Below are 16,254 nucleotides of genomic sequence, written 5' to 3' on the forward strand. Positions count from 1 at the left end.
TTTTTGCTGATCTAAGTGGAATGAATTACACAGTCAAGGAAATTAAAAATGAGAGAGCTGGGGTCTTTAGAGACCTTAGAAATAAACTGAAGGATTTGGGAAGAACAGGTGGCGGTGTCATACTTTATGCCAGCTGAAGGTTGTAATTTTGGAATAGAGTGGAACATGGGAGGAATGGACAGCTGGCTATGCAGAGACCAACTCAGGACAGGGTGTGGTTTTCCTGAGCCTGCTTACCGTGCCGGAACCAGGGGCTCCGGGATGGGCTGCCTGAGGCTTCACTGGTGGTCAGGAGTGAAAGGAGGAAGAAGAGAAATCCCCTGATAAATATGAAACCAGTACAAAGCAGAACCACCAGTACAATATGAAAAGAAAAACCACATGGAGAAGGTATCCCAGAATTCTCAAGAGGAATTAACAGGGCTGCTCTACAATAAGAATATTGCATCTGGCCTCAGATTGGAGTGTGGATAAGGCACGGATAATGGGTTAAAAAAAAAGTGAAGTAATGATAAAACCACACTTATTGGACACATGTGTGGCAAGTACTATTCTAAGTCTTTACAGCCCTGATTTCAATTGATCTTCACACTAGCATTGTAATGAACAACTGTCCCCATGGGATAGATAAGGAAGCTGGGGTTTGAGTTCACACACCTACTAAGTGGGGGAGCTGGGATTCTCCACTGAGCAGCCTGACCTTCTGTCCAACATCACACCCACTATACTGTACTATCTCCTAAAGTTTGACACAAGGTGCAAAGTTTATCTTAGATGTATCACTGAAACATAGAAGAATGGGACTCATTACTGAAATGTGGCCAGGAATGGATACAGCTTATTCAAATAAGTTTTATTGAAAGGGTAAAATCATGTTGTTGGCCAGTGCCATGCCTGTGTCCTTGAAATCCACAACTGAACGACCATTATCAAACAAAGGAAAGTGAAGTCCAAGGAATGAGGAGAAAGGAGAAACTTAGTTGTCTTTAAATATTTGAAGGAACTGTAATGTGGGAAAGAGGTAGATTATTCTTGGTTGTATAAAAATAGGGGGGAAGTTGCAAGGAGTCAGATCTCAGCTACATAGAAAGAAGACATTGTTACATTGTTAATAAGCATGCATGTCCAAAGGCAAAAATAGATTCCTCAAGAGGGGGCAAGTTGCCCACTGCTGGAGGCAGTTAAGCAGAGGATGGGGCCTACCTGTCAAGAATGCTGTGGATTCCTGCATGGGGTGGGAGGTCTAACCAAATGCTCCATGACCTCTGAGCCCCAATGGAATTATGTAAACCTCCAGGGAGGCCTGCAGAAAGCTTGACAAGGAGCCTGGAGCCCTCAGCTGCTTCTACACTGAGCTTGGGCAAAGCACTTCAGATGTCTGTCTCTATGGAACAGGAGGGGGTGGTCTGACCTTGACCTAGCTAAACTATTACGCTCTGTAGCCTATAATTACTGGGGAGGGAGGGGGGAGGAGGGGGAGATTTATCCCAGGAGAAAAAAGAAAGACCAAGAAATAAATCCCAAATTTCTTTATTCTCCCAATCCCCAGCTGAAGGCTTAGTACTTGAAGCATTTTGCAATCGGAGAGCTTCCTGCCCCCGGCTTGGGTTAACGGATGTTAGAAAGGTGCTAAGCAGTCTGGGGCAGGGTAACTGTGGCAGCTGACACAAACACTTCATCAGGGCCCCAGTTCCTCCCACAGGCTGCTGGACACACATGCATCTCTCCAGGACTGACTCCCAGCCGAGCATGACGGCTGCCCAGCCAGGCTTTCCTAACTTTGCGTGCAGTGTTTTTTCTCCTCACTGCTCTGAAGTATGTATTCGTCTTCTGGTGCCACAGTGGAGGTTTGTCCTCTGGTCAACTTTGGCCCATGACCCCTTCCTTCTCTAAAGTGGGCCATCCGGTCAGCTAGGACTGAATTCCCAGCATCTCCCAAGTACCTTGGACTCTGACTCTGCTTCCTGCTCCTCCCCCGATGTTCATTGAGCAACAGGCCGAACACTGGGCCAACCCCACTTTCTGTTGGTCCAATGCACGTTCCAGAGTGAGAATGCCTTTCTGGCTTGGGATGGTCTCAGCAGACTCTTTAATCCTTGCTACTTGGGGAGGCAAATGTTTGGTATACAAACACCCTGGGGGTGATAAGCATGGTAAATCCTACCCTTTACTGGGTGCTTTTTTATAAGGCCAGTTCATTCATACTCCTTCACCAAATATGCATTGAGTTCCTACTATGTATCACACACCGTGCTAGGCAATGGACTAGATTTAACCACAAAACTCAGACCCAGACACAGCCCTTGCCATTGAGTACATAGCCTAAGGGCAAGAAAAAATATATACTTATCCTGCCCCCTGGACAGTGCTTCTTAGACTTTACTTGCTTCTGAATTACCTGGAGATCTTGTTAAAATTCAGTCGGTCTGGGGTGGGGCCTGAGATGATGCCCATCTGCAAGCTCCCAGGTGACGCTGAGCTGCAGTCTCCGACGGCGTGGGGAGCAGTGTGAGTGCAGGTAGCAGCCTGAGGACCAGGCGGAGGCAGTGCGGGTGGTCCTCTGTGGATGAGCAGTGGTCAGAACCATGGGCGGGGAGCCATCTGTAGGAACCCTGGGGATCTCTCTTTCTCCATCACACAGAGACCTCTTTTCAAGCAGTCAGGATCTCCTTATCTCTCACCTGGCAGAGTGCCAGGGCAGGTGCCAGTGCCAGGTGGGAGCAGTTGTGCAAGGACTGGTGTTCAGCGGGGAGTTTCCTTGACTTGGGCGAAAGATGGTCTAGGATGTCTTCTTGCTCAGCAGAGTCATCTTGTCTTTGCAGATTGTGCTGGGTGCAAGGAAGAGATCAAGCATGGCCAGTCGCTCCTGGCGCTGGACAAGCAGTGGCACGTCAGCTGCTTCAAATGCCAAACCTGCAGCGTCATCCTCACCGGGGAGTACATTAGCAAGTGGGTCTTCACCCCATCACCCCTTCCTGCATCTCCAGCTTTGTCTCCCTTCATTTTCTGTCTGGTCAACACACTTTGGCCACAGTGACATCTTTCCCAATCCCAGACCCCCCACCATGGTGTTTCCTTCGCTTGAAATGCTCGCCCCCATTCTTCACATGGCTGCTCCTATTCCTGCTGGTTTCAGCTCCCATGCCATCTCCTCAGAGAGGCTCCATGCCATCTCTTGCCTCCTCCCGTCCCCCCATTACTGGCCCTCACAGTGCCCTGTTTGTTTTCTTCATTCATCTATCACCATGCATAATCATAGGTTTATCCATTGTAACCTTTCGATGATGATATGAGTCGGAATCGACTCGACAGCAACAGGTTTTTGGTTTATTGAGCTTTTATGATGCACAAGGAGCTGCTTTGTGTGGATTATCACATTAAAGCCCCATAACTAACTGGCGAGGTATTTGTTCTCATTTTAAAGCTACAGAAACCAAGGCTTGGAGGGAGTGGTAAGTAACTTGCTCCATTAATAGTGTTTAATGAATGAATTTACATGAATGAAAGCAGATGGTGAACACAGAAAGTTATCAGAAGAGAGGGTCCAATCCCCAGTGACCTACACACTATGGCTCTGGACAAGTCCCTCCTCGTGACCATATTTACATACTCAAGTACCTAAAATAAATTATAACCACTGTCTTAGTCATCTAGTACTGCTATAACAGAAATACCACAAGTGGACGGCTTTAACAAAGAAATGTATTCTCTCACAGTCTAGTAGATTACAAGTCCACATTCAGGGTGTCAGCTCCAGGGGAAGGCTTTCTCTCTTTGTCAGCTCTGGAAAAAGGTCCTTTTCCTCAATCTTCCCCTGGTCGAGGAGCTTCTCAGGCACAGAGACCCCGGGTCCAAAGGACGTGCTGTGCTCCTGGTGCCATTTTCTTGGTGGTATGATGTCCCCAACTCTTTTGTGGCTCCCCTTTTATCTCTTGGGAAATAAAAGGTGGTGCAGGCCACACCCCAGGGAAAGTCCCTTTACCTTGGATCAGGGAGGTAACCTGAGTATGGGTGGTGTTACAATCCCTCCCTAATCCTCTCAGCATGAAATTACAATCACAAAATGGTGGACAACCACACAATACTGGGAATCATGGCCTAACCAAGTTGATACATTTTCTTGGGGGACATAATTCAATCCATGACAACCACAGACCCCAAAGCTTTGACCCTTTATGACCCCAGATACTTCCTAGGCACCACTCTGTGGCCCAATGCGAGAAGGCAGCAAGCATGGGAAGTTGCATCATACATAATCCCTGCTGTCAGGAAACTTACAACCTAACAAGGGAGCTAAGCTCTGTACATGAAGAATTATGACACAAGGTGATATGTGCTAGGCATCTCAAGAGAAGTTTTATTCTTTAAGGCCTTTTTAATCAGAAAACCCAACTCAAAATCACTTAAAAGCAAAAGTGAGAGTTTATTCGCTCATATAAATGGGGAAATAAAACAAAAAACCAAACCCATGGCTGTCGAGTGGATTCCAGCAGAGATATATCTGACTTCACGCATGGCTGAATCCAGGGGCTTAAGGCCGTCTTCAGCACTTCAGAACCCCCTGCCTCTCTCTGTCTCTATCACTTAGCTCTGCTTTCCTCTGCGTTGGATCCATTCTCAAGCAGACGTTCTCCAAGTGATAGCGAAGATGATCACCAGCAACCCCAGGCTTTCATTCTATTAGTTTAGCAAGTACCGTTTGAATCCACCAGCCGCTCCTTGGAAACCCTATGGAGCAGTTCTACCCTGTCCTGAAGGGTCTCTATGAGTTGGAATCAACTCGAAGGCTCACAACAACAACAACAACAAGCACAGAGAGAGGCTCTTTTCCAGGACCTCCAGCGAGGTCCCAAGACTGCCTCTGATTTGACCGCCCCAGGTCCCATGCCCAATCACAGGCCAGGAAATTCTGGACTGAGAGCCAGAGAGCAGCCCTTTGTGAGCCACAGTAACTGCAAGTCGGAGAGGGGGTGGCTTCCCCAAAGAAAAATCCAGGTGAGCCACTGTTACCAGCCGAAGAGGACATGGATGCTGGCCAAGTACACTTGTCTATGTCAGAGGTACAAGTGAAAACCAAAAAATCAAACCTGTTGCTGTCGATTCAATTCTGATTCCTGGCGACCCCAGGTGTTACAGAGTAGAACTGCTCCATACAGTTTTCTTGGCTGTAATCTTAACAGAAGCTGATCACCAGGACTGTGTTTTGCTGTACCATTAGGTGGGCTCAAACCCCAACTAGGAATCTAACTAGCAGGAAATGGAATCTGGAATCTGTGAGAGCTTCATAGAAGGAGGTCATATTCGAGCAGACCTTGAAACACTCATTGCCGTCAAGTCAATTCTGACTCATGGCAACTCTATAGGAAAGAGTAGAACTGCCCCACAGGGTTTCGGAGGAGCAGCTGGTGGATTCAAACTGCCGACCTTTTGGTTAGCAGCTGATCTCTTAACCACTGAGCCACAAAGAGATTTGAAAATGCAACGAAGGAAAGCTTCTAAGCAGAATGTACAGCCTGGGTAAAGGCAGGGAGGTGAGCAAAGGCTGAACACATTGTCCTGCTTGCCGGAGCTTAGGTGTGTGCTCAGATGGGGCAGTGGCTGGAGCTGCAGAGGTGAACCGAGGTCAGATCATGGAGAGCTTGGAATACCATGCCTGTGGGAGTTTGGGATTCCCTCTGTGCCTGCCAAGTTAAGGAGTGCCCTTTCTGAGTCTCCAGCCAGGAACCCTCGAGTCTCTGAGTCCAAGTCAGAATCTCTTGGGGAGTAAGAGGTTGCTCAGAGCTCCTCTCAAGGAGGCCCAGCCCAGACTGCTCACCACACCTTGGGCTTCTGCAGCCTGGCTTTGAGCCCCTCCGAGAGAGATGGAGGTAGAGGACCTAGGTCCCAAATCTAGTGATGTGAGGGAGATTCCTCCACCCAGCCTGTGCCTCTGTCTACCCCTTTTCTCTTGATCTGTGGCCCCTAAGACAAGGCTCCAAACTCTGTGTGGCCTTCACATACCTCCCTCTGCCCTGGGCAGTCAGGTGGGACCCCATGGCAAGGCCATGAGCCAGAGAAGACCCAGAGGGGAGGCACCCAGAGGGAGAAAAGAGGGACAAAAGGGGATGTGGGGAGTAACAGGGGACATGACATACACCTTTTTCCCATCCTTCTCCCAGCAGGGTGGCAGGTACTTCTACAAGCTCAGGCTCCAGAGTCAGATGCCTGGGTTTTAACCCAGTCTGTGTGCCTGGGCAAGGCTCAGTCTCTCTGAGCTTCAGTTTCCTCATTTATAAGAAAGACCTACCGTTTGTAGATCTTTCTACCATTAGTACAAGACCTACCACTAAGATTGTGTAAAGACTGAGAGATCTGTGCTTCATACCTAATAAGTGCTCAGTAAATAATAATTTTATCATCTCACCAACCTGAGGGTTCAGATGAGGTTGTGTTGGAGTTTATACCCAGATTTTGTTGGCTCATTGTACCCACCTTCTGACAATGACTTCGTCGCCCTGCAGTTACCCTCCCATCCCACAGATTGAGAACTTGGATGTGGGGAAGGGGGCTGTCACCTAGGTTCACAAACAAGTCCTTCCCTTGTGGGCACCGTCTCTTCTTAATACCTTTGCTGGGCATCTCCCTGTGTTGCTGCTTCTCCTCCAGGAACACGCTGTCCTGCTGCCCAGCATGGGCTCCCAGCCATCCCAATGTGGCAAAACAATGAGATGGAAAAATAACATCCCTGTCGGTTAGGCCTCTCTCGGTCTAAGCCAAGTTTTGTTACACCCCAAAGTGGGGAAAATGCCCTTTCTCCTCAGAGTTCAGACCTAGTTCTTAGAGGTAGGTGGAGGCCAGAATCTGGGCTATGCTGTCCGAGCCCCCCAACCCTGTCCACACTGGCCCCAGAGAGCTGAGCACCAGACTGCCTCCTTGAAGACTCCTTTCAGCAGCCATGGTGATTCTCTAGCTGCCATTTACTGAGTATGGGCCAGCACTGTGCTGAGCCCAAGGATACACTGGCTCCATCTCCTTTAATTCTCACAATAGTGTAGATGAGAAACTAGACTACCTGGATTTGAATCCCAGCTCTGAGGTGACCTAGGGCAAGTTGATCAACCACTTTAAAGCTTGGGTTTTCCCATGTATAATTAGTATGATAATATTCCAGCCTCATAGAGCTGTCATAGAATTAAATGAAAGCATGGATATAATACACTATCAGAGAGCGTGGCACACAACAAGCAATAAATATTAGCAGCTGGGGTAACAAAAAAAAGAAGAATCAAACCAGTTGCCGTCGAGTCAATACTAACTCATGGTAACCCCATGTGTGTCCCAGTACAACTGTGGTCCATAGGGCTTTCAATGGCTGATTTTTTGAGAAGTAGATCACCAGGCCTTTCTTCCAAGGCACCTCTGGGTGGACTCAAATCTCCAACCTTTTGGTTACCAGGTGAATGCGTCAACTGCACCACCCAGAAACTAGTAATAGGGGTAGTATAAGAACAATTATTAACAACAGCCTGTCACTGTGTGATAAGTTATAAGCATGAGATGAAAATACAGCACACAGAAGGGGGCCAGGGGAGGCTTCCTGTTATCTACTGATCCGGGAGCACAATCAGATGGTCTTTCACTACAGGTAAAAAATGTTCTTTCAAGTAGAAGCCCTTAAGGAGAACAAAAAAACTGATCTCACTGATTACCTCCTGGAAGAGAAACTGAGTGGGGCTGAAAGAAGAGTGGAGGCTTTTCAACTTTATGCCTATAGAACCAGGGCTTCAAACCAATTCTGACAGTTCAGTCATGGCCGACAAAGCAAAACCCAAATGGACCTGAATTTTTTAACTGTGGGTGAAGCAGAATGATAAGCAGAACAGGAAAAATTATGGGTCAAAGCCCTGCTAGAAACTTAATCTGCTTTTTAGAAAACAAGGGCAATGTGCGTGCTTGTTGCATAGCAACCAAACCTCTTGATCAGCAGAGTCAGAAACAGTGGTGCCCCACTCAAAGATGGTGGCTAACCCTGCTGATTTGAGTGTATGTCACTCTCCACTATCCTGGCAATAATCCAGTCTTCCACATCAGGTTCCTGAAAGGACTTACCATGCCTCTTCCAAGTCTCCCGTTCCAGGGCCTCAACCCATAATTTTTTCCTTTCTGCTTATCATTCAACTTCTCCCAAATTTTAAAAAGTCAGGTCTGTTCCAGTTTTGCTTCATCAGCCATGACTGAAACAGTTTGAATGGGTTCAAAGCCCTGTATAGAATGTTGAGCCTTACATAAAAAAAAAAAAAAAGCATTACTTATTCTAAAATAAAATTTAAAATGAATTTAAGAGCCCTTTGGGGTAAAGGGAAGAGAGTGGGTCTGAGGAACTTGTGGGGAAGAGGGGAAGGAGAGTGGACAAAGGACACTCCAGGCCAGCAGTACATAGCAGTGGTCCTATGCTTGCTTGGGGAGCTTGCCAAGATGCAGATGCATGTGCCCCACTCCCAGGGATTCTCTGATCAGTAGATCTGAGGTGTGTCTGGGAGTTTGCATTTTTAATGAGTTCCCAAGTGCTTCTAATGTTGGCCTAGTCTCTGCTGGCTGCAGGTCCTGAAACCACCACATGATCCTCCCCCCGCCCCAACTTCCTCTTCCTGTGTGGATTTCCTCTTGCAGGGATGGCGTTCCGTACTGCGAGTCCGACTACCACTCCCAGTTTGGCATTAAATGCGAGACTTGTGACCGGTACATCAGCGGCAGGGTCTTGGAGGTGAGTGTTTGAGCAGAGTGGCCTGTAACCCTAAAAAGCCATCATCGAGGAAGGAGAAAGTCACCCCACATTCTTTCTTCCAAAATCTCCACCTTCCCTGCTTCCTCCATCCCAACTCAACTTGCTGCATGACCTTGAGCAGGGAACCTTACCTCTGTGAGCACCCCCAAAATGAGAAGGTGGACAAAATTATTCCTAGTTCAGAAAGTGCCATGCCGGCAAAATCCATTGCTTCTCTGGACTAGGACCCAGATAGATTTCTAGAGGGCAACAATTATTATTTTCTTCCAGCCCTGCCTGAGGATGGAAGTCTTTTTCATTTTTTAACCATTTTATAACATGTTGATTTAAGAACCAGCTTGCCTAGCAGCTTGCTTCTAAGCCCTTCCTTGGCTGGTCCGTAACCATGGCAATAGCTGTCCTCAGCCTCTGATGCACAGCTCACTCTGCTAGTGACAGCTACAGCACCCTTGCTGAGGCCCTGCCTGAACCTCCTATCCCCCAGCCTTCCTGGCCTTCTTTCCCACACCCTGTGGGTACAGGAAGTCTGTTTCCTATACTTCAGGACCACCCACCTTGAGGAATTAGGAGCAGGAAAGAGTTTAGTACAAAGGAAAAATAATAGTAGGAGTATTTGGGTTCTAATATTGACTCACTGCAAACTCACGCAGCGATTTTAGGTAAGTATCTTTGTCTCTCTAGGTCTCAGTTTTCCCATCTGACAATGTTACAACATATTGAGTCAGCTATTGTGAGCTGAGTCATTAATTTTGCCAAATCTGGCCAGTTGGTAGTGGTTACCTGGAGTTCTGTGTTGAGAAGGCATCCATAGCCACATCTGGGCTTAGCAGGAGAGAATGTAGCAGTCAGGAAAGCACTCTCTGAGGAGCTGGCATCGAAGCTGAGCCCTGAAGGATGAGAAGGAGGCCATCATGTGGAAGGCTGGGGGAAGAACGAGCTTGACCCATTCCGGGGACAGACAGAAAGGCCAATGTGACTAAATTATATAAATTGGGTGGTAGGGAAGTAGAGTATATCATAGGACTTTGTAGATTGTGTTTATGAGTTTGGCCTTTATACTAAGTACATTGGAGAGCCATTGGAGAGTTTTAAACCAAGGAGCAACATGTTAAGATTATGTTTTGTAAAAGATTGCTCTGTGGAGAATTGAATGTAGGAAGTCAGAGAGAATAAGAAAAACAAATGCTCAGAGTCAGCAAAGTATGAAGCATATTGTGGGAGCAGTAAAGAGTGCAACATGGAGGACAAGGCATGAAAGAGGGGCACAGGAAAGGTGGTTGGGCCCAGATTTCCAAGGACCTGGAATACCAGTGTGAGGAGTTGGTCTGTAATTCACTGGGCAGTGGGAGAGTGACCTGATTAGAACTGCACCTTAGAGCATATAATGTGGTAACGTACATAAGCTAAGTTTGAAGGAAGAGACTGGAAGTGGGAGACAAGGGAGGAGGCCACTGGCTGATCCAGGCAGGAAGGACTCAAGAGGTAGAAATGGGAAGAACAATGGCCCTTGTCTCCAACATTTTGGAAATAGAATTCCTATAGCTTTGCAACTCATAGTGGGATAACTTGTAGATGCGGAAATTGAAGGAGAAGAGGCTAAAGGGTTGCACCCAAGTGTCAAGCCTGGGGAATAGGAAGTCTGGTGTGGTCACCCCCAGAATGGGGGATGGCAGGGAATGGTCTGGCAGAAGTGTGAAGAGCGCCATTTGGGACAGGTTGTGATTGAAATCTTGGGAAGGTTTCAAGAAGGCAGTGAGAAATGTGAGTCAGAGTTCAGGGACAAAGCTTAGTCCTGGAGGGGCCAATTTCAAAAGCACTTGGATTTGAGTAATAGTTGCCACCATGGGAGTTGCCAGGATTTCCGAGGGGGCAGGGGGTGGGATGGAAGCCAACCTTGGGGAGTGGTGCTTATAGGCAGCAGAAAGAGACTGAGGACTTAGAGGAAAAAGAGGAGTAACCAGGGGAGTGGGAGGAGAACCCAGGGGTGATGGAGCAATGAAAGGACAGAGTTTCAAAACGGAATGCGAGATCACTTGGAGTGCTGGCCAAATTCTGCGGAGTAGTTGAGGCCTATGTCAGCTGAGAAAAACCTGTTGGCTGCAATGAAAGATCACTTTCAAGAGAACAGTTTGTTGGGTCTTTGCAGGATTGTGGGTGAGAAGCATCCACATCGCAGTGGGGTCAAGGGTCAGTGGGACTGGAAATCACAAAAGCAGACTTTTCTTTCAAGAAGGAAAAAAACTTTGATTATGCACAGGGCTGCAGATGGGAATTTATCACAGCATCCTCAAGCTGCTTTGAGATTATGTTGGCTATGGCTGCCTTTCCCCCATGTGTTACTGTTGTTTAGCTATGTGGTAGCCTCTTCTTAGGCAGCTGTTGTGACTGGGTTTCAGTTGATTCTCTTTATACAAGGCTCTATTAGCATATTGGACTTACTGATTTTTTTTTTTATTATTATTTCTTAGAGCTAGAAAAGACTTCTAGCCATCAACTACTTCAGCCTCCTCATTTTACAGATGAGAAAAGTAAGACCCAAGACAGGTGGTGCTTTTCCAAGGTCACACATGGTATCTCTGGGAGAAGCAGAGCTAAAATCTAGGACTCCAAGCTCCTTACCCAGAGCTCTTTCTTATATCTTACATGCCCACGGCTCCGGCCACTTAGGGATCTTTTGATGTGGCATGATGTCATGAGAAAAACGGGTTGGAGTGAAACAGACTTGTGTTCAAATTGTACCACTTGTAGCTATGAAGCCTTAAGCAAGTTACTTACTTTCTCTGAGTCTCAGAGTCTTTGCCTATCAATGGAGAATGCTACTGTTCTTTAACTCCTAATGGACATGTCCGGGCTTTTTGGTTGCAAATGCAGAAACCACACTTGCAAAAAGGAAATGGCTCAAGCCAAAAAGGAAATTTATCAGCTCCCATAACAAAAAGCCCAGAAGTTGGCCTAGCTTTAGGCACCGCTGGATCAAGTAAGTGCTGAAACAGAATCATTTGGACTCTGCTGCCATCTTGGCTCCATTTTCTTCTGTATTGGCTTTATTCTGAGCCCGGCTCCCCTTTGTGGTGGGGAAGTTGGCCATCAGTTGCTTCAGGCATACATGCTATCAGCCAGCATCCTCAAAGGAAAGAGAATTTTTCTCTTCGAATAGCTCAGCAAACATCCTGAGACTGACTCTCACTGGACAACCTCAGGCCCATCCCCCCACCAACCCGCAACTCTACGGCTATGGCCATGGAGTTGGGATATGCGTATTGGTGGGGTCAGCCCTACTTAACCACATAGATCACTGTGGGGAAACAGGTAATTCCACCAAAGAAAACTTGGTAATGTTCCTGGAAGATGGGGGAAAGGATGTTGACCAAGCAAAAACAGTGGTTGCCCACCACGGGGCCCAACACATTCCCTGGTACACAAAAACCCTGTTGCCATTGAGTCAGTTCCAACTCATGGTGACCCCACACATTTCAGAATAGAGCTGCTCTCCATAGGGTTTTTGATGACTGTAATCTCACAGAAGTAAATCACCAAGCCCTTCTTCTGCAATTTCTCTGAGTGGATTCAAACCACCAACCTTTCAGTTAGTAGTCAAGAACAAACCATTTATAACACCCAGGGACCTTAACTGGTGCATAATAGACAGTTTCCATTTCCCCGTCCTCTCTCATCCCACTCTTTTCACTCCCCCTTGCCTTTGGCTCCCCAGGCCATCCCACAATCCCTTCCTGGGTGACAGAATTCAATATGCTCAGTGTCAGTCATATCCCTTCTTCCCTATTGGTGTCCTTATCAAGCAGAACCACAAAACTGGTTTCCTTGTTGCTGCATCTCCTAATCTTGTTTGCCTTTCTCTGTCCTCTCCAGTATGACCCCGTTTTCCAGGTACCAACTCCTGCTGTTTTCTTCACTGGTTTTGGTTTGAAACAGACAATATGTTTCATCTTATCACACTGACCTGTTTTATCCTGATGCTGGAGGCAGGCTGCTCTCACAGCCTCCCTTCCCTCAGATTGTTTTTAACACCATCCGTGGCCAGGGTTGCTGAGACGGGCCTGAAGCCTCCTTTGGTTGGGGTGGGGTGGTGGGGTGGGACAGTAGGAAGATGCCAAGCCTCAGTTTGTCATGGCACTGTTGCCTCCCTGGAAAACAGGTCTATAATTGAGATGATAAAGAGACACAAAGTAGGAAGAGGCTATTCATTAAACCGATTATGCTTGTCATGGTACAAGAGAATCAGTCCCACAAAATCTCAGCTTGGGAAAATAGCAGGCTCCTTCCAAAGTTTGAACGTGGTTTGCTTTGATGATGACAAGAACATTTGTTCATTGGTGAAATCTACGCAAACAACCAAGGCAGAAAAAAAAAGGAATACCAGAGTTTTTGTTTTTGTTTTCCTTTTGAAAAATCTGCCCCTTCCACATTCTTGGTAGGTTTTTTTTTGGAATAAATCAAGTATCTCTAGATTTGGGGGTATCTCCAGAATAACCCAAAAAAAAACCCAGTGCCATTTTAAAAGGGGGCAGGTGAGGTAGATATGGATCTCCAGAATAGGCAAGTCCATACCCGCCTCACCGCCCCCCCCCCGCCCGCCCTTTAAAAATGTATTTGAAACTAGACCTGATTATGCAATTATAATTTTTTAGTTGGAACGAACCAGTTAGCATCAGACCAAATGGTGACTTGAGAGTCCTTTAATAGTCTCCTAATTTTCACCAATTTCTCCCCGGTCTGCCGCCCCTCCGAAAAAAAAAAGTCTGCTCTGATATGCAAAATATACCTTCAAAACACCTCCACTGACCACCCGGATGGCCGCACCAAACCCTCCCATGTGGAAATTCTAAGCCACACCAAAGGGCTCATATGCATCACATCCTCTTGGCTGAGATTTTCCTTTCGGAATTTACCAAAATGATCAGCGTGGAGGTGAGTGCCGGACCAGGTGACTGGCCCTCAGGGCTCCAGACCCAACACTGCTACTGGCTTCCCTGGTGATCCAGAGCAAGGTACAGCCTTCCCTGGGGCTGTTTCTTCCACCGCATAGAGGGACTTGAGCTGCAAACAATTTCCAGTGTTAATTTAAATAATGGAGGGCACAGAAAGTGTGGGTGTAGGAAAGGGACACTCGCCAAAGCCAGACTGGGGTGAGGTGGGATAGGGATGTGAAACACCTGGGTGCAACAATCATGGGACTAGCCTGAGGTCAGAAGTTCCAGACAGGTCCTGGTTTTGCCTCTGACCAGTTATTTGTCCACTGCACCTTAAATATCTATCCTTCAAGTGCCGCTCTCACAATTCTTGCCGTTGTCTGTGAGCCTTGTGTATTTGTTCTTAACTAATACTTGAAATTGTCTTTAAGTTGGCTCACTTATTGTATTAGTTTTTAGGGCTGCTGTAACGAAATACCGAACTGGGTAGCTTAAGACAACAGAAATGTATTCTCTCAGTTCTGGAGGCTAGAAGTCTGAATTCAGGAGGTCAGCAGGGCCATGCTCCCTCTGAAGGCTCTAGGGGAAAACCTTTCCTTGCCTCCTCCAGCTTCTGGTAGCTGGGAGGCATTCTCCAGTCTCTGCCTCTGACTTCACATGGCCGTCTTCCCTCTGTGTGTCTGCCTCTCTGTGTTTCTTCCCCACTTATAAGGACTTCAGTCATATTGTATCAGAGCCCAACCTATTCCAATATGACCTCATGTTAATTTAACTAATTGCATCTGTAAAGAGGATATTTCAAATAGGACTACATTCATAGGAAGGTACCTGGGGGTTAGGACTCGAACATATCTTTTTGGAGACATAAATCAACCCCTAACACTTATATATAAGACAACATATATATATATATATCATAACTGAAAAACCAGTATCACATGTCATATTGCAGGTAACCAAAAAATAAATATAGTTCTAACTCGATTCCATTGTTGTGGAAGCTCTAAGCCTCACACCTGTTTTCATTCTTAAAAAGGTTGACTAGTAAGTTTTGGATAGATGTTAAAGACACATTAGCATGGAACGAAAACTTTCTCCTTGTTAAAATCAGAAGAACTGAAAGAGGATTGAGAAGGGGATCATTTTTATCTCATTCAATCAATGCCATTTAATGCCAGATCCAGGTACCACTTAAAATTACCTGATGTACCACTAGCCATATAGATCCCACACTTGGGAAAATGCTGGGGTGTCTTAAAAGCAAGACTATTTCTTAATCTGGAAATGAGGAGGTGAGACAATAGCACCTGAAGGCCCCTTCCCACTGCCAGAATAGAAGTGAAGGTGTCTGGGGAGCCCTCTCAATGGCCATCAGGGACCTATGATGTGGAATTACCAAGCTTCCTGGTGGGCTGTGGACTTTCAGATGGTTCTAGACTCCCCTGGGTAGCCTACCAACCAACCTCAGAGACATGAAACCACTAACAACACTGATGTACCCAGGAAATGTCGAAACCCAGCCAGCCCCACTGGGCAGCAGTCCTAGCTCTGACCTCCTACCTTGTCTTTTTATTTCCATAGGCTGGAGGAAAGCATTACCACCCAACCTGTGCCAGATGTGTACGTTGCCACCAGATGTTCACCGAAGGGGAGGAGATGTACCTCACAGGTAAGAAAAGCATTCCGATTTGCTCATGACTGGGAAGGAGATATAATCTCCTTCCGTGTCAGAGTTATCTTTGCTGTTGGCTTGTCCTCAAAATAGCATTTAATTCGCCCCTATCTGTATGGATTGGAAAAGTTGCCGGTGTAGCTAATATGAAGTGACATGTAATCTGCCTCCCATCCCTGGGCACTTCCCACACCCGCTGCTCAGCTGGCTCCCTCCCTTGGCAGTGCTGCAGACAGACTCCACTGGCTCTGCCTGGGGTGGGAGGTAGAGCTGCATGAGGCCAGGGTGTCCCAGAACCTCAGGGGAATGCTGGGGTTCACCCCTATCCCCTCTCCCATCCCTTCTCCCCACATCTCGGAGCAGCACACCAGGGTGCTGCTCAGCTCTTCCCTGGGACTCTCAGGATGCACAAAGAGAAATGGAAGACACCAGTAGACCCAAAGAAGCAAACTGAGGCTACTTTCCTTCCACTACTACCCAAGGCCCAGCTCTTTTGCCCCAGGATTCTTGCAGCAGTCTTCTAACTAGTCTCTAATCTGGGCCCACTTCTTCATTCTCCATCTTCTGCCCGGCTCATCATCCCAGGGCATCACGGTGTTCTTGGCAGTGCCCAACTGAGAGGTCTTCTGGCCCCCTCCCTGCCCACCAGTTCGGGTTTAAACACTTCAGCCTAGCATTCAAGACCCTCCTATTGAGGATCCCAACTTCCTTTCTAGCCTTGGGCGTACCCAAGACTTAGGCCACCAAAATCGACTTTTAATCGTTTATCCGTTCAGCAACTATTTCTCGAGTCCCTACTTGTGAGGCTCTGGGTCAGGGACCCACAGTGAGCTCCACCCAAGTCCTGCCCTCATTGTCCCATGGTCCAGCTGGGGACATCAGTCAGT

At 47.1% G+C, this 16,254-nt stretch overlaps 1 protein-coding gene across 2 annotated transcripts in view; it reads left to right on the top strand.

Annotated features, from left to right (window-relative positions):
• Nucleotides 1-16,254, top strand: part of ABLIM3 (actin binding LIM protein family member 3) — a 134,077-nt gene that overhangs the window by 68,377 nt on the left and 49,446 nt on the right. For both annotated transcript variants that reach the window (XM_010591713.3, XM_064278013.1), the window contains exons 6-8: nucleotides 2,823-2,949; nucleotides 8,650-8,743; nucleotides 15,277-15,364. In XM_010591713.3, coding sequence (XP_010590015.1) covers nucleotides 2,823-2,949; nucleotides 8,650-8,743; nucleotides 15,277-15,364 — 309 coding nt within the window. The remainder of the gene's footprint in view (nucleotides 1-2,822; nucleotides 2,950-8,649; nucleotides 8,744-15,276; nucleotides 15,365-16,254) is intronic.

Source organism: Loxodonta africana, chromosome 2, assembly GCF_030014295.1.
Source record: "Loxodonta africana isolate mLoxAfr1 chromosome 2, mLoxAfr1.hap2, whole genome shotgun sequence".
Lineage (NCBI taxonomy): Eukaryota > Metazoa > Chordata > Mammalia > Proboscidea > Elephantidae > Loxodonta > Loxodonta africana.